The sequence below is a fragment of the Chionomys nivalis genome, chromosome 4 (genome assembly GCF_950005125.1).
Source record: "Chionomys nivalis chromosome 4, mChiNiv1.1, whole genome shotgun sequence".
Taxonomy (NCBI): Eukaryota; Metazoa; Chordata; class Mammalia; order Rodentia; family Cricetidae; genus Chionomys; species Chionomys nivalis.
In genome coordinates this window covers 113971861-113990036 of record NC_080089.1, presented here as the reverse complement: position 1 = coordinate 113990036, position 18176 = coordinate 113971861, and the positions used below count along the sequence as shown (strand labels likewise).

The following is an 18176-nucleotide window of genomic DNA, read 5'->3' as shown; positions in this document are numbered from 1 at the left end:
AGAAAGTTACTTCTGTCGAGGAGGCTTTTGGGAACTGTTCCTTCTCAATATGTCAGCAACAAATGACAGCTTTCCAGGACGGTAAAGACCCATGCTGTCACTAAAACTGGACTCTAGGTGCCGGGAGTGTGCACAAGACAGAGCTCTTCTGAGCAGGACTCCGGCAGGCAGAGGCTTTTAAATTACTTTTCCTCTGGCTCTCAAGACTGAGGCTGAACCCTGACATGGACAGACGGACTTACATTACGACTGAATGACCGGGACATTAAGAGCCTTTGAGAGAAGAGGCCCACGCCTCAAATCCCACCTAATACTATAGAAAAGGTAAGCGGTGGACAATCGAGGCCGCCTCTTGGGGGCGCATGCGTAACCACGTCCCCTCCCGGGCCGTTCCCGGAGAAACCAGCCCCTTCTAGAGCAAGTCCCCAGAGAACAGTCAGGCGCAGGCGCAAAGCTCAACGGAAGTAGGAGCAGGGAAAGGGGGCGTGGCCTGGCCTCACGGAGGCGGGCACGCTCCCACTCGGCTCCTGCGGGAAGCGGGCGGGCGCCTGCGCGCGCAGTCCACCTCAGGCTCCTCCCCTCCCGGCTCCCGAGCCCGCGAGTGGCCGGCTTCTTCTCCGCCCTCCGAGATGGCGCTGGACCCCGCAGGTACTGGGGTCGGCGTGGTTGTGAGGGCCTGGGCCAAGGTGCTCTGAGGATGCTCGGCTTCCGCGATTAGCGCCTCCCTGGGCCCGGCTGCTGGGTTTCCTCCTTCGGTGGCAGCCACCCATCTGCCGCTCGCTGGGGCTCTTGGTGCTCAGTGAGGGGCGTTGGGTTCGTTGCGACCATTTCCATTAGCTCTTCAGCGTCTGTTATTATTTTTTTTTATTTTTTTATTTTTTTGACTTCGGTTGGGGCACAGGTTCGTTTTAAACAGTATCGGGTGCAGACACTGTTGTCCCAGAAAGAAGTCAGGTTCCATGCTGGTGCAGTTTGATATTTTGTTTCCGGGAGTTTTATGCCTTCTGCTCCCAAGTTCACCCTTGTAGCCCAGTGTCACAAAGGTACCATGACCGAATGACCGGCTGAAGTCCTTTTCTTGGAAAGGCTCTTCAGACATCTTCCGTGTCGTTTTAACTTGCATGGTTCCACTTGGGTTAACAATAGAATTAAGGTGCTCAGGAAATCTTACAGAGCTCACTCCCAGCACATGAAGATTAGTGAAATGGTGAGGAAGTAGAAGGGAAGGGTAAAGGGTTAGTTTGTTTATTTTATGGGTAGAAAAAACTCAAGGCATCGGTAAGTTAGAGGCTGGCAAACCTTTGGAGATCCTGTGGTGGAAGGTCACGTGACACTCAACTAGGCGGAAAACTGGGTGCTGCACACAGAGAGCTCGACACTTGATTATCAAGCTAGCTGTATTCGGTTGTCCCCAAATAGTATTTGCATGTTGGTTCCTTTGTCTCTTGTTTTCGCAGAGTAGGAAACAGGCATTGAGAGGTTAAGTTTGTGCTATACACTCTCCCTAGCTCGTGACACACTGGCTTCCTCCTGGCCCTCGGAGTTGGATTCAAATGACAGTTTCTCATAGAACTCCTGGCTGTCTAAAGCAAACCTTATACAGTTATCACAGCACCCTGCTTATTTTCCATGTAACGCAGTAGACCACAGTCTGTAAGTGTGTCTGCATGTATCACGTGTCCGAGCACAGGCCGTGGTAAACTCAGGCAGTACTATTATTTGGAGCATAAAGCAGTTGTGGAACACCACACGGCCATATCAGTTTGAGGCTAAGTAATGGGACTGGGCTGTGAAGCGGTGAGCAGCAGACACAGGCTTTGAAGCAACACTGTGAGCAGTGATATATGTTGTAGAACACGCTGTGTCATACTTAGCTGTAGACTGATGACCTTGATTTAGAGGCAGGAGGTCGTGTAATGAGGCCTGGGCAAGGGAAGTTCAGGTAAAGTCCGCACAATTTTGGTATTTCACGACCTTGCAAATAGTCTAATAAAGATGAGAACAAGGAGATTTAGGTCAAAGCATTGGTTCTCAACCTCCCTAATGGTGTGACCCTGCCATACAGTTCCTCATGTTGTAATGACCCCCAACCTTGGAATTATTTTCATTGCTACTTCAAAACTAATTTTGCTGTTATCCTGAATCCTAATGTAAATATTTTTTTGAGATAGAAGTTTGTAGCTGGGTGGTGATGGCGCACACCTTTAATCCCAGCTCTCGGGAGGCAGAGGCAGGCAGATCTCTGTGAATTCACGGCCAGCCTGGTCTACAAAGCAAATTCCAGGACAGCCAGGGCTGTTACACAGAGAAACCCTGTCTCAAAAAAACCGAACAACAAAGAAACAAAGCGAGAGGATGTCATGTTTGCCGTCACCAGTTTCTTACCGCTTAGTTACGCTTCATCATTTCAGAACTTGTGTGCTCAAGGTTACATAGCTGTTGACTGGTAGAGCCAAGTTTCTTTAGAAACTATGGGATTTCCTTCCCAGCTTAGGTTATCAACCAGGCCTCCATTTTAGTGCTTTTTGGTTAAATAAACGTATAGGGCCCAGTATACACCATGTATTGCTCTGTAACCAAGGAAACAGCAACATAGGACAAGCAAGGGCCCCACGCAGTAGATCATCTAAGATTGTGGCAGACATCATGAAGAAAGTCGATTGCAAGGAGAGAGCTACTCTTGCTGAGTTAGGAGCTTTATGGAGAAGTGCATTTGATTTAAAATGTCAAGGATGAGAAGAAGCTGCCATGAAAAAACAATTGGGGAGGGACTGCGATGGGCATTCAGAGTAGCCAATGCTTGAAAGCACATTTGAGTGCGTAGAGGGCCAGAGTGCAGAGGTGAGTGAGCCAGAAGGGAAGCGCTGGGAAAGTAGGTCTGAGGTGCACATCTGGCTGCTGAGGGCCTTGAGTTCCAGGGCGATAAAATGTTCTCAGCTATTTTTTCCTTTTGGTCTTTCTCAAATTTTGACTCCAACAGCGAGATGCAGACTGCATCCTTATTCTTGGGTGTTGTTTCGTTTCCACCTCTTCACCACACGGGTTTATCATCCATTTTCTGCTGTAATTTGTGGGAAAGAGGAGAAAGGACAAAATACCAAGTAAAGAGGCTGTGAGCGAGACTGAGCTTTTGATTGTGTTCTTCTGCCTGCCCGAGCTGCACTCCCAGATGCGCTGACATTTAAGTATTTCTTAGGCAGTTCCATCGTGTAAACACAGTAGAGGAAAAGGGGTGTTCTGCGTGCCCCCTGTTTACTGACTCAGCACTCAGCTTTTTCCCCTACTCTTGTTCCTGTTCTTACAGGAAATTCTCCTCCCAGCCTTCAGTCATAAATGGAACCTTTCACCTCAATAATATTACAAGAGTTTGCAGAACAGCTCATTCTCCTATACTAGGGTTTAACTATTTAACTATATCTTATTTCAGTTTACAGTTCTTTGCAAACTCATAATGCTTTCTATAAACATTGTATATTTTAGACAAAAATCTAGTCAAATTTAGTGATTGGAAATTCTTGCTTGTTAAATAGTTTTTTAAAAAGTAAAACTGTGACTCACGTAAAAAATGGATATGTGTTAAAGATTTTCCTCAATTCATTAATTAGTGAAAGAACCAGTATATAGTGAAGATGTAAAAATTGGTCCAAAAATATTTGAAAGACTAGATACATAGTTTTATAGGTTACAGCCATAGGTAAGAACTTTAATTTACACCAGGTTCTCTTTGGGGCTGTCATTTCAGAAATTATTTCTGTTTCTACTTGACAGGAGTTTTAGAAGTTCGCTCCAGCCCCTCACAAAGTAGGAGATACACAGTAATTGAAAGTTTCAAGAAAATCCCCTCCTTATATCTTTGCTTATTTTGGTATTTCAGGAAAAATTTCTGCTATTACTGTGTTCCCAGATGACAACCTCAGGCACTTGGATTCCATAAGTTTGTATTTTTGTTCTCTGTATCACCTTGGAGTGGTCCTGCCTTCTGCCCTTCTCGTTTTCCCATCTTACCTCCTTTCTCGTAAGGCCAGGGATGCTCCCTCTCACTCAGTGCAGAGTCCTTCTTCACTCTTACTTTCTTAGGATGGGACAGTGTGCGTCTGTCTGTCTGTCTGTCTGTGTCTTTCTGTGCCTGTCCTTGCATTGGTATTTTCTTCCAGGACCCTGTAAGTGGAGAACTGTGTAACACTGTGTAACACTGCTAGGGCTTGGGTGGAAAGAGAGGGGAGGAACTTGCCGACGTTCCGTGGGCAGGTTTGTAAAGTTTCTCTTGGAGGAAGGTTGCGGTGACAGCTCCTGAAGCGCGAGGTTTGCGCCCGTTCTTACTTCTCTAGTGGATAGATAGCGCGAGGTTTGCGCCCGTTCTTACTTCTCTAGTGGATAGATAGCGCGAGGTTTGCGCCCGTTCTTACTTCTCTAGTGGATAGATAGCGCTGGAGGTGCTTGTCCTTAGTATGCCACTTGCATTTACTGGGAATTTCACTTTCTATTGTTAGATTTTTTATATTATTTATTTATTTATTATGTACAATATTCTGTCTGTGTGCATGCCTGCAGGCCAGAAGAGGGCATAAGACCCCATTACAGATGGTTGTGAGCCACCATGTGGTTGCTGGGAATTGAACTCAGGACCTCTGGAAGAGCAGGCAATGCTCTTAACCTCTGAGCCATCTCTCCAGCCCCTAAGTTAGATTTTTTAAACATATCTGAAGAATCTCTCCCCCCGCCCCTCCGAGCATTATGTGATTAGTTATGTGAAGTGTTAGTCACTGACTGGGAAATTTTCATTTTATTGTCCATCCCCTTTTTTGGAGACAGGGTCCTGTTTAATCTAGTCTTAAATTATTTCTTTAAAAGTTTCATAAGAAGTTTGCCTGATTGTCCTCCCTCTTCAAAAAAATCATATTAAAAGTAATATAGGCTGTGTATGGTGTTTCTCATTCTAAGTCCAGCATTTTTTTTTTTTTTTTAGAAATAATATCTATGAAATCTATAGATGTGATAGGGAAGCTTGACTTAGAGAGCCCGAAGATTTGCCTGTGTGGTAAAGAGCAGTTGTTTCTCATTTATGACAGGATAGGCCACGGCAGTAGGAGATTGTCCATCAAGAAGGCACCTGCCTTGTGCTGGGTCATGGACTCATCACCGAATTCGTTAGGTGGGGCACTGTGGCATCAGCTGTAGGTGGCATCATAGGTTCCAGGATGAGAGAAGTTACACCAGGTATTTACTAACGTGCTTTCAGGCCTTAAATGTTTATGATTCTGAATATTGATCATAAATTGCAAGGGGTTCTTGACTTAGCACAGAAATTTAAAAAAAAAAAACCCATGTTATTTTTCATTAAACTAAATTAGTACTATTATTTAATGGCATATTTGTGGAAATATATATTTGTAGATGTCAAAAATGAGAAATACTTGCCAATACTTATGGATAAGAACATTGATATGAAATTAAATTTTAGCCTAAAGGGCCGTATTAGATCATTGTATTAAAAGAGTAAGATTGCTGGGAAAGTTTGAATAGAAGTGGTGTGGTGTTGTGTTTTTGTTGTTGTTGTTTCTTGTTTTTTTTTTTTTGTTTTTGTTTTTTGCTGATAATGAACTGTTACTGGGAGTTTTTACAGATCAAATTAAGCACAGTTAATTGAGAATGTAGATTTTCGAATGTTTTGCTGCAGATAAGAAAGCTTATCTGTATACAATCTGTGATGTGGTGCCTAGTAAGTATTTATAACAGTAAATATCCATGACTGTTGAATTATGAAATTTTCTTATATATTATTTGTTAAGTGGTTTCATTGCTTATCTGTTGTATGCTGGCTGTGAGTTAGAGGGTTGTTAGAACAGCTAGAGAGTGCATAGCGTCAGTGAACATAACGCGTGCCGTCATTGGTAATTAGCTGCATGTTAGCATAATTTGGGGAGTTTTGAATACTTCTGCACTTTTGAAATAACTGTTGGAGGCCAAGCATCAGAGCTTTGCAAAGCCTTCTCTGGTGGTTTTAGGTACAACCAGGACAAGAACTTAGAGTAAAAAAAAAATCTTCCTTAGTTGGCTCACCCTAGCATAACAAAATATCATAGACTGGGTGACTTAGAGTAGGTGGATAGCTTCAACAGTGGACATAATATATTAGCTTCTCTTTCTGGAGGCTGGGAGATCCGAGGTGCCAGTTGATGTCGATATTGGTAAGGATCTTCCACCTTGCAGATAGTTGCTTATGTATCTTCACATGGTGGGAGGGTAGGGCTCTGTATCTTTTGAAAAGCAAACTCTACCTGACGGTCACATTTAATCTAAGGTACTGTCTGCACTCTCTGCAGACATAGTCACCCTCGGGAGAGTAAAGAGCAGGATTCGTTCTGTGTAGCTGCTCACCTGGAGAGAGAAGACACAGTGTAATATAGAATGTTTGACATTCGCCTTAGCTAAAGGAACCAGGAATGCCTTTTGGGTTTGTGGTCAAGAAGGACCCTAAGATGCAGAAGTGCTGAGTTAGATTTAAATAATTTAATCTTGATAGTGAAAAATAAGAGAAAGTAAAGGCAGAAAATTGAGCTGGCATTTGATTTTTATCAGTGTGTTGCTGGATAATGTCACAAGACTGCCTTTCTTTGTGTCTCTTCATGCCTGCTTCTGTGTGTGTGGCAGGACACTTGTGAAACTACCCTTACACTCCCTCCCCCCAATAATTATTGTGTCTTGCAAACTGTGTTAACATAAGCTTTCTTCGAGGTGGGGGAGTAGGGTAATATGACTTACAGGATGGTGGTAAATGAAGGATCAAAGTTAAGTTGGAATTGACGTGTTGATGGGACATGGAAATTCCCAACAGATGGCTGAGAGCGTGAGCAGAGGGCAAGGAGATGGAGACAGGCATGGAAGCCTGGTGGTTAGCTCTGGCATCTTAAAGACAGGCCTACGGTGATTGACAGCACACACATCAATTGGAAGTACACAGAGACTGGCATGGTCCCATGTGCCAGGATAATTAAAAAATTTGTGAAGATTTTTATATTTAAAAAAAAGGATCTTGAGTAAACCCCCATGTCAGCTTTGATAATTTCTTTCTGGCACGCTTACCATTTTCCAGGATATTTTTGAAACATTTAAAATTTGTTTCAGGATTCTTTTAATATGTTAATTTTAATACCATCATTTTGGAAAGTTCTGGCTCTGAAGTAAACTTAAATCTTAGCCAGTTTAATTAGAGGTAAATATGATATAGATAGTAGGTGATTATCTGGGAATGCTATGTGCTTCCCTTACACACACACACACACACAAAAAAAAACAAAAACAAAAAGAAAAGATAAGTTTTATCATGGGCTGGTTATGCTTGAGTCTAGATCTGAAAGCCACACCAAGAAAGATGTGATTTGAACAGAAGCTGGCCCTGTGAAGTAAGCACATCACCTCTCAGTCATTTCCTACCCCATTACAGAGTGGGACACATTCTTTACAGGAATTTTATGAAAAATTCTGAAGTTTAAAAAAGGAAACAGTGGAGATATGGGCAAAGACATTGAGAAGCATTCAGAGTTGAGGATATTCTGCTTTTTCCCAGACGTGTTTGTGAGAAAAAGCAAGTCATTTGGGCAGAATATTGCTAAGCAGGTCACAGGCAAGTATTATTCCTTTATCAAGTATTTACTTTCGTTCCCTATAACTTGGTGTCATTTTTACTTGAAACCAATGAGAAATTAGGCTTGTATGAAAAGATGGTCTTAAAGTTGAAGTCAACGAAACTTGTGAATTCCTTTAAGGGTTCTTGGTTTTGGTGAGGTTTACAGCTCATTTCAGGATTAGGTATGATCACTACACAAGTCAGTTTCCTGCTCAGGTATACATTTAGGTTCATTGTTGTTAAAGCAATGCTGAGAAAAGACAGGTCCACACCTGGCAGTCTGCAGAGTACTAGGTCCAAGAAATAGGTGCTCCTGGGGCATGGACAGAAAGGTGAATGAGGCAGCAAGTGGCACGGAAGCCTGAGGACGAACATTCAGATGAAGTGTTGTGGGAGACGGCAGTATTTGACCCAGAAGCTGAGCAGAGACAAACACAACTATCTCACTGATGTGGTTTCCATATTGAGTAGAAGCTTGAGCTTTAAGCAGATTTGTTGGTAACCTAGCCTTTCCTATTTCATCTCTTTGAATGCTTTCTGTTTCCTCTGTTTTTCAGTTAATTGACAGATTGCTTCTCTTGCTATTCTTTTAAGTTTTGAAATGCTTCTTCCATAGGATCAGAATTCTATTTAACTTTCTGACTTAAAAAGAAAAAAAAAAAAAAGGAAAAAGCAAACCTAGAAGTGTGAAGTTTTCAGTTTTGCCTGCTCCCAAGATGCTTATGAAACCTTCTTGTCCAAGGATTGTTTGCAGGCTTCTTTGTAATTGTAGATGCAAACTTAACCTCACTTGCCAGAGTTCCTTAAGTAGGCACCTGCTCCACATGTGTGATGGTGTCATGGAAGACTGCGTACTGGATCTCATGACCTTGATATTGCCACTTCATGAGTCTCACCCATGTGAGCCTCCACTTCAAGATGTGATACATACGGAGGGATGCTGTGCAGACTGTAGCCTCATCTGCTCTTGCGACTCAAGGCAGACCGAAATTTAATTGAGGAGGAAAATCTCCCCTTCTGTTAAAGTCCCTTTGTGTTGTCAGCTCAAGTGGCTTGAAAGCAAGATGGTGTAAGGACCGCTGGTGCTTAGCTGTCTTGATTTTCCCAGAGTTAAGCCTTTCCTCACTTTGCACTTTTTTTGTACAAGAGTTTGAGCAGTCTGGCAAGAAGATCTTGGGCATCCATATTTTAAGGGTAGAGGGAACTGGTCTGCACTTGGTGCAGAGATACCAACTGAGAGCTGTGCTTCTGTGCCATACTGAGCCCACCTGCCAGGGCCTTTGTCTTAGAGTTCCTTAGGAGCTACTAGTACAGGAGGGACCCACAGATAGACAGTGTTGTCTCATTAAACACTTAGCTGATTATTACAGGCATTTCGTTGGTTTTTCTCTAGAATAAACAGTGGCATGGAAATGTCTTCAGATGCAAGTAAGAGTAACTTGTAAGGTTTATTTGTTGTTATTTATTGTTGTTATTATTTTAAAGGTGGTATTATTCTTAATACTAAGTTAGGGGACTGGAGATATAGCTCAGCAGTTAAGAACACTTACCACCATTACAGAGGTCCCTGGTTCAGTTTCCCGTGCTCACATGATGGTTCATAGCTGTCTATAACGTCAGTTCCTGTGAATCTAATGGTTATTCTGGACTTTGTATGCATCAGGCATATCTGTAGTACACATACATACATGCATATATATATATATAAATAAATAAACATACACACACACATATAAGCAAAACACTCAATCATATGAAATAAAAAAAAAAGTAAAATCTGTTAGTTAAATATTTTCTTTACTGAAAAGACAGACCTGGCCCTTCATGTGCCATATTCTTTCCTAGAAAGATTCTGCAGTATTCTGATTTACTTTGCTGTTACCTTGTGGGTTATAGCAAATGCTGTTGTCAGTAGCCTTACAGTCTTATACTGCCGTATTGCATGTGAACCTCCAAACAAAACCCGAGCTAACAAATGCAGCCAATGGAAAAGGTGAGAATTGGCTTTGAGGTGATGATAGAATGCTGAGAAGCTGGAGCTCTGGAAATTTTCCCCAGTGCTGTTATCCTGATTCTTGTCTTAGGATAAATTTATATAGCTATATTGTAGCGAACTATAAATTTGATAGTTTTTGTAGGGTCTTATACAGATATAAAAGACAGGCACACAATACTTACACCAGGAGATAAGTTTCTAATTTTTGTTTGTAGTATTGAAACTTATTGAGTATAAGTTTCTAATTTTGTTTGAGTATAATTAATTGGTATGATGGTTTGTATACCATCAAATGAAAACATTTTTAGGAGAATTTATGCATTCAAAACTGTCTTACATTTTTTAAAATTAAAATTTATTTTTGAGAATTTCATTCATGAGTATACTGTGCCACCCCCTTCATCTCCTTTCTCCAACTCTAGAGTCTCCCATATCACTCTAGAATTTACAACCCCTCCTTCTATAGTTACTATTGTTACATGCACACCCCACAGCCCATAACAGCCCCACTGGATCCAGGAGCGCTGCTAATATGTACATGTGTTAGGGTTCACCACTAACAATTGTGTAACCAGTCAGGGACTCATCCTTGGAAAAAATGGATTCTCCCTCTCTCGGAATCCATCGACTTGCCTGTCGCTCTTTACCTAGGAGTAGTGCTTTGTGAAGTTTCCCTCCATGTTTGCATGTTAGCCTGTGTGACCTTTGCATGTCTTGTGCAGTCAGCCACATTTCTGACCTGTCTTGGTCCTGGGCCCTGACAGTCCTGCCCCCTTCCTTCATGCTCCCTGGGGCTTCTGTCTAGGGATCTTGTCTAATGTGTCAGGTTGAGTTGGACAGCCCGTGGTTGTGTGTTCTCTGCATTTTCTGTTGCCATTCTCCGTAGCGGTCTCTGTCTGCTGTAAGAAGCTTCTAGGATGAGGATGAGAGCTGTGCTTGTGGAGAGCAGGTGTGGGTCACCACCACTTTCTGATTTGACATTCCGAGTTTGGAAACTTGAAGTGATGCCCATGCAAGTCCAGACTAGTTTGGGAATGTTTAGAAGAATGGTGGGAAGAAATTTTTGCAGCCTTTTAAACATAATGTATTTGATGGGAATTTGAGAACCAGAGTTCATAACAAAGGTTGATTTCTAGTGCAGTTAGTTCAGTATATACAGTTATGTCTGTTGTCCAGGATTTGATTCACAAAAATAGTTCCTTAGTTACCTAAAACCATCACAAGATTTAGAGAGAAAAGAGTAGACTTCCCAGAGTACATACTAAATAAGCTATTCAGAAAGACTGTGCAGGTGAAAGCAAGAAACGAAACTTTGAAATTGATTTTATAAAGTAGATCAGCACTCCATAATTATCTGATTCTGTTCAACAGTTACAGTGTTAATTATGATTTACACTGTATATAAGAGACAAGGGGTGTGACAGATAGTCCTAGCTTCATGTACACACAGACACTGACTTTCTGCTCGACAAGGTGTTTTACAAGCCCTTTAAATCCAGCATGTCCAAAACAGAATTCTCCTCCCTCCTGTCCTTTATCCTGTCTCTGTGCATTGCCATGTCCCTTCCCTCGGAGGTAGGGAACAAGGATCCCCCTTGAATCTTCATTTTTCCTTAGTCCCTCCAGGCTCCACTGCTCTGGAAGGGTCCTTTAGGTCTGTTCTTTAATGCCCATCTATACTTCTAGCTTCTTAGAGATAGCTGTTTGCAAATTTTACCCTCATGCTATGGCGGTTTCTAGTAAACCAAGGGAGTAAAGATAGACACAAATAAAATAGTATAGTATAGAGTTTAAGAGACTGGCTCATGAGCCACGTGCTGTGAGGTAGGAATGGCTAGTGACTTCTTAAACAGTGTTAGAAAATACAGACAGGAGCAGGACAGAGATAGTAGGTGGCCTACAAAGGTCGAAAGCACTTGCACTCTGCTGTTTAAAACATTTATCTGTCTTCCTGACGTAGGCAGTAGAGATTGGCTACAGTTGTAGGTGTGCTCAAGGGCAAAGGAATCAGGAGAGCAACTTGCATATTTACCATGAAATTGTGGATGAAATGTGTGGTGTCCTTGAGAATTGAAACTTACGCTTCAGCTGTCTATAATAATTAAGACGACCTTAGAAAATTGAATCTGTACACACACACACACACACACACACACACACACGTCTTGATAAGCCTTGATAAGCAGTATATGAGGGCTCTAGCAGAGAAACCATCAGTAGGAGGTATAAACTATATCTATGTATTTGTATATGGAGGCATTTAGTACAAGGAGTTGGTGTAGATAGCTGGTCAGTTAGGGATGTGGGCCTTAGGAAGGGCTGGCTTAGAGCTGTTGGTCAGGGGCTGAACGTCCAATCAGTGCAGTTGCTGAAGAAAGCCTCGCATTCGCTCTTCAGACCTTTTGACTGAGTAAAGCAGCGCAATCTTTACAGAAGTTCGCAAAATGCCATCACAGCTGCTGCTGGATTCTTGCTCCTCCACTAGCAGGCCAGAAGCAGGTGGCCCACGAAACACTGTCTCAGGGGCTTCCTAGTGACTGTCCAGGGAATGGCAGTAATCTCTATACAGATTGAAAACCCCTAATTTTGAAATATGAAATGTTCTAAGATCTGAGACACACAATTTATGGGTGCTCAACCAGTGAAGTCTTTATAAATATTCAAAAAATTGTAAATGCCAAATCAGAAGCACTAGTTTGAAGCATTTCTGACGAGGAACACTCAACCCCTCAGCCTGACTAGAGTTTGTCTGTAGGAAATATAACTGATGCTTACCTTGATTGAAGATAAGACAGTCATAGGAAGTCTTGCCATCAAGATTACTGAAAAAAAAAATCTGTAAGCAGAACCTGAGCATCAAAGACAGGAGTCCTAGTTTCGATCTCTGTTTTCCCAAGGAGCATAGAAGATGTAAACCAGCTTAAATTTGGCTCTGTAGAAACTGGAGAGACAACCTGTTGTCACATTGCTAAGGTAATGAGATCCTCAAGGGAGGCTGTGCTGACATTATGTGGCATAGCACATTATTTATAAAAAGACAGTTTCGCCTGTAGAAATAAAGTTAATAAAAGATTAGCAGTATCTTTCAGGAGAAGATCATAAAACTTTGCTTAATTGTCTGACTTCCAATAGTTAGATGTTAAAATCTACACTGAGAACAAATTTTTATTTTTTAAACTATGTTATTTTAATGCCAATGAACTTTAAAGGTCTTGTATTTTATAAATGTGTCTCAGACTATACACCAGAAATGGCCCTCTCAATCCCCATAGGCAACCATGGTTCTAATTTATCCTAAAGTGGATTAATTTTGCCTGTTCTTGAATTGGTAGCCTATACCCTTGTGCCTGTCTTTTGTTTAACTTAGGTTTTTTGAGATTTATCCATGTTGAATGTTATCAGCGTTTTCCATGGTAATATCAGTGATAGGTTATCAGGTTTTGTTGCTAAGTCAATTTTGGCTAATATGATGTACACTTTGTTTTTCGGTATCTTGCTTAATTTCGTTACCAAATTAATACATAGAAATGGAACACAGGCTGGATGGAGGTGGCACACGCCTTTAATCCCAGCACTCAGGAGGCAGAGGCAGGAGGATTTCTGTGAGTCTGAGGCCAGCCTGGCCTACAAAGAGAGTTCTAGGATAGTCAGGGCTACCCAGAGAAGAAAGGAACTGGAGCTGGTTAACCCCTCACGCAGTCTGCATTTCCCAGCGTGTTTCACACTCCCACTAGCAGCAGATGTGTGCTTTTCCGTTCTCCATCAGTTAGTGTTGCCAGTGGCTTAATTGTACTCATTCTGGTAGTGAAGAATTATCACAGCTTGCATTTGGCTTTGCTTTTTTAATCTTTTTGTTAGCATATGTCAGTTGTCTGTCATACTGTTTCATTATGACATCTTCACACATGAATATAAACACATTTTGATCATATCACATTCACATCCCTCATATACTCTGTCCCCTTCCTACTCCTCTCACTGATCCCGTCCTCTGCCCTGTTAGGTCACCTTTGGCATTGTCGTTTATTTGTGTTCTGGCCAGTGAGTGCCGGGAAGGTGCTGAAAGGAGCATGGGTAAAGGGTTGTTCATAGGCCACTTGCATTTCCTTGCTTGTCCCAGGCTCTCTGCTCTCAAAAATTTCTTTACTTATTAAGCCATAACTTTACTTTGTAGTAATTTAATAATCTTCATAAGAAACCATAAGTTCGTACAGTTTCCACATACCTTTCCCTCATTTTGCCCTAATGAAAGCTATGTAACCACAGCCCATGCCATCTCAGCTGGTGATACTGCCATGAAAAGGACCAAACTTGGTATTGGAGGGGAGACCAGAGTCTCGCTCTCTAATATATAAAGCCTTGTCATTCATGACACATGCAAACATATACAGTGTCTCTGTGGTATCAGTATCTCACAGGGTCACAGGGAGAGAGGAAACTAGCTCCGTTCAGGGAGAATATAACAGAAGAGGCTAAAACATGCTTTTGTGATTCATTGTGGAAGCCAGGGATGATATGTCATCATGTTGTGGACTTTTAGTCACATTTCCTATTTTGACTAATTTTTCTGTCTGTAGTTGTATGGCATTTTAATATATGTAGAGTTAAAGTAAGCATGAGCACAATCAGCAGCAGAGTGAAGCATTTATCTAATTATTCTTCATCAGTAAATCTTGGGAGTCAGATATCGGGGTGAGAACCTGAATGATCAGAGAAGAGGCTGAGAAGCCACCAGTAACCTCCTATCTCTTATATTCCATTATCCAAAAGGCTGAGATCCTCTCTAAGCCCCACTATGCTAGTTCATGTTTCTCTTTATCTGTTCTTCAAAACCTCTATGGTTAATTTTGATCAGCTAGTATCTAGGTCCACCCTCAGATTCAAAGGAAATTTTATTGGTAGTTTTGGGAGCATTAGAATGCAATCAAAATATCACATTTTCACCTTTTAGTCTGAATAAAAAGGGAAAGTTTTAACTCTGACCGTAAAAGCAATTATCAAGTAAGAGTTACATTCATAATGTCTAGTCTATTTGCATTTGACAGATCCAGAGCAAATACTCCATTAACAATCCTATCTTGGTGAGTCCAAAGTTTTGTTTCGAATTCACTTTCTAGCCTAACTTGTAATACCAACCCAACACTATCTGTCTGTCTGTCTGTCTGTCTGTCTGTCTGTCTGTCTATCTATCTAATCTATCTATGTATCTATGTATCTATGTATCTATGTATCTATGTATCTATCTATCTATCTATCTATCTATCTATCTATCTATCTATCTATCTATCTATCTATCTATGTGTCTACTTATTTATTTTAGAATTAAAATGATTTTTAGGTAAACAATATAAGCTTTTATGTATCCAAAACATATACACTTTATACCTCTTTTGTGAGTTTCTTTTCTGAATTTGGTAACAAGGAAAACTGTAACTATCTAGACTTCAATCTCCATCAGAGACTCAAGGATAAAATATTACTTGAGTAAACAGGAAGTACAGAGGGAAAAACTTCCAAAACTATAGAAATGACAGAAACAGCTGGCTGCCTGGACAGTCACCCAAGGGTCCCTTGTAACATTGGGGTATCTACCTTCAGCCTACAGGCCTAGAGTATCTGAGAGACTTTTCTTCGAAGCAGGAATTTGGAAGGACTGGCCCACCTTGTCTTGGCAAAGTTTGGCAGTTGCTTTCTTTTGTGTCCTGCTTATCCAATTTGAACATAATGTCAACAATTAAATCAAGGGCAGTTTCTTGCCCGTTGGCTAACTCTTGCTACAAAGAAGGCAAACTCCATATTGAGGTTCTTCGATGCCCATCATCTTCCTTGAAGTAGATTGGTGCTGCTATGAGGAGACATGTTTCATTGTCATAAGAAGCCTTATGTTATTAAAATATCTTAAATGCCATATTCCGTAGATCACTGAAATATTTGAAGACCACCTGTCTATCTAAAAATCTATCTGTGTTTGACTTTGAAAACATTCCTAATATGACTACACGTTTGGTGACTACTACCTGCATTTCTTTATTATCCTAAATAGTTCATAATAATAACTTTCAAGGAATAGAAATTTACATTACATTGTTAAGTGAGCTGCACAGCTACAGTCCCTTACACATAAGTAGAAACATATATACAGTATGTTCTAACAGAAAACCTTAAGTTTGTATCAATATAAAAAATACCTTAAACAAAAGTAGAAACATATATGATATAACAAAAATACCCTAAAATTTGTATCAATATACAAAAGTCCATACCAGTGTAAATTTTTAAGACTAGTAGTTGCTTTTTAGTTTAAAAGTATACTCAATAATCTACCCTTTATCTTATTATTTCTATGCTCCCCCATTTTTCTTTTCAGAATAAGATCCCTGAATCTAATTTCCTCTATTCAGTTTTTTTCCTATTATCAGTAACCAACCTTTAACCAACTCTCTTAAAGGTGACAAGTATCCATTAACATATTGAATGACAAAAACCACTCATTTCACCCCTTGGAGATGTTGGCATTGTGTTTAGACTGCTTCCTATTGTTTAGGCGGTGACGGCATCTCTAGGGGACTCTGAAGAAATTGAGATAATGGTCAAGTCCTGGGAGAGCAAGAGCAACATTTGTTGTTCAGTCTCTGTGTAATAGGAAAGTGCAGGGCTTGTCTTAAGTCCCAGCTAGAGTAGTCTGTGAGGCTGGACCATCTCAGCTAGCCACCTTGAAATTGTCCTGAGCAGTTTGTAGTCCAAAACCAGTATTTGGGTGGTGGTTGTCAGCTTATTGGTGTCACTGCAATCCAGGTGGAATCACTGTGGGACCCCATCATCCTTTTGGAGACTTCAAAGGTGGTTGTTAGTAATGTTCATGGTTCACTGTAGAAAACCTAAACATTTTAACTATCATATGCATCAGACCTTAGAAAGGTAAAAAACAAAAAAACCACAATTTGTTACGTATATTTAGAGTACACAAACTTAGTTCATTACCTGATAGAGACTCAACCTTTTTCTAGAATTAGTACTCTATATGACCATTAATATCACAACATAAAATTATGAAATTATCGACAATAGAATCCCTTAATTGTATTTTTTCTTTTGTTCCATACAGGTGGCTCTTCTGACATGAGATAGATTTTGGATTTTCCTTTACAAGCATTTTAGGTTTAGAGAAGGAGAGAGTCACACTCCAACTCCAAAGGCAGTTTTACTTTTTAGTTGAGTTGGGACTACAAAAAGACCATATTTGCCTTATATGTCTGTAGAAACAAACATTTGGGAAGATTTAGGGAATTTTATTCTATTGGAAATGTGCTATACCATTAGGCCAATTTACTCTTTTGGGACATTTTCTCTGGGTGATTCATCCTTTTTTTCAGATGTCTCATTTGTCCTGTGGTCTTCAGATTCCTTAGTTGAATGCTTTCATTCTCCTGGAAAGACAATAATAACTTTCCCAATCCTAACTTTGGTGAGTTTTCCCTTTTTGGTAGGTTATGACTGATCAAATGAAAAGCATTTGTTAGTCTTAAAAGTTAGTTTAGATTGAATAGCCTTGCTGGTTGCTGAACGAGAGATCACTCCTGTTTAAATCTAATCTTTGTCAGTTTCAATGGTATCCATAACTTTTCCTCTCCTGTGTAAACAAAAGCATAACCTCTTCCCCAACATAACACATATCTTGGTTTCCATTCTGAGGTCAAAACATCCTTAAAGTATACAGACTGATTTAATTTGGCAGTTTTTCCTACTATCTGATGTCTCTGCAGCTATTGTTCCTTTCTTATTAGCATTTAAAAAGTTTAAAGTTAATAAGGCATTGTGCAATATATCTCTGGGGGGTCCTTATTACTCTGTAATGTTTATTAGAAATATGTTTTAAAGTGTGATTAGATCTTTCTATAGCTGTTTGCTATGAAGAATTGTGGGGTATACTTGAATATGCTTTATGTTATAATACGCAAAAAACCATTTCATTTTCTTAGAGACATATGCTGGAACATAGTCAGTCTTAATTTGTACAGGTAGTCCTGTATTGGCCATGACCTCTAGTAAATGTGTGATTACAGAATCACCTTTTTCAGAACTCAAAGCAGTTACCCATTGAAATCTTAAATATATATCTATGGTATGATACCCATATTTTAATTTTCTAAACTCTGCAAAATGAAACATCCATTTTTCAAATTTTATTTATTTGAGTACCCTTTGGGTTACTTCTGAAGGTAGTAGAGTTTGGTTATACAAAGAACAAGTAGGATACTTCCTTATACTTTCCTTGGCTTGTTATTATTAATATGGTGCTTTTTAGGAAATTCTGAGGCTTTTAAGCACATTTCCTACTAATAGCTGATCAATTTCATAATTTCCTTATGCCAGAGGGCCTGGTAGATCCGTATGGAATCTGATATGTTATATGCAAGGGATGATTTGTATTTCTGATTATTTCATGTAACTTAATAAATAACCAAGTTAATTCTGAATCATCAGAATAAGCTCAGCAGATTCACTATGTAAAGCAACTCTTTCTGCATATTGAGAGTCAGTAACTATATTTAT

General features: G+C 40.3%; 1 protein-coding gene across 2 annotated transcripts in view; it reads left to right on the top strand.

Moving 5' to 3' along the window:
- Positions 1-525: 525 nt before the first annotated feature.
- Positions 526-18176, top strand: part of Cmc1 (C-X9-C motif containing 1) — a 75221-nt gene continuing 57570 nt past the window's right edge. The window contains exon 1 of one of the 2 annotated variants that reach the window (XM_057766491.1): positions 526-648. Coding sequence is in view for 1 of the 2 variants with exons in the window: in XM_057766493.1 (XP_057622476.1) it covers positions 630-648 (19 nt within the window). In the remaining variant the exon portion in view is untranslated. The remainder of the gene's footprint in view (positions 649-18176) is intronic. The other variant, XM_057766493.1, reaches the window with a different exon arrangement.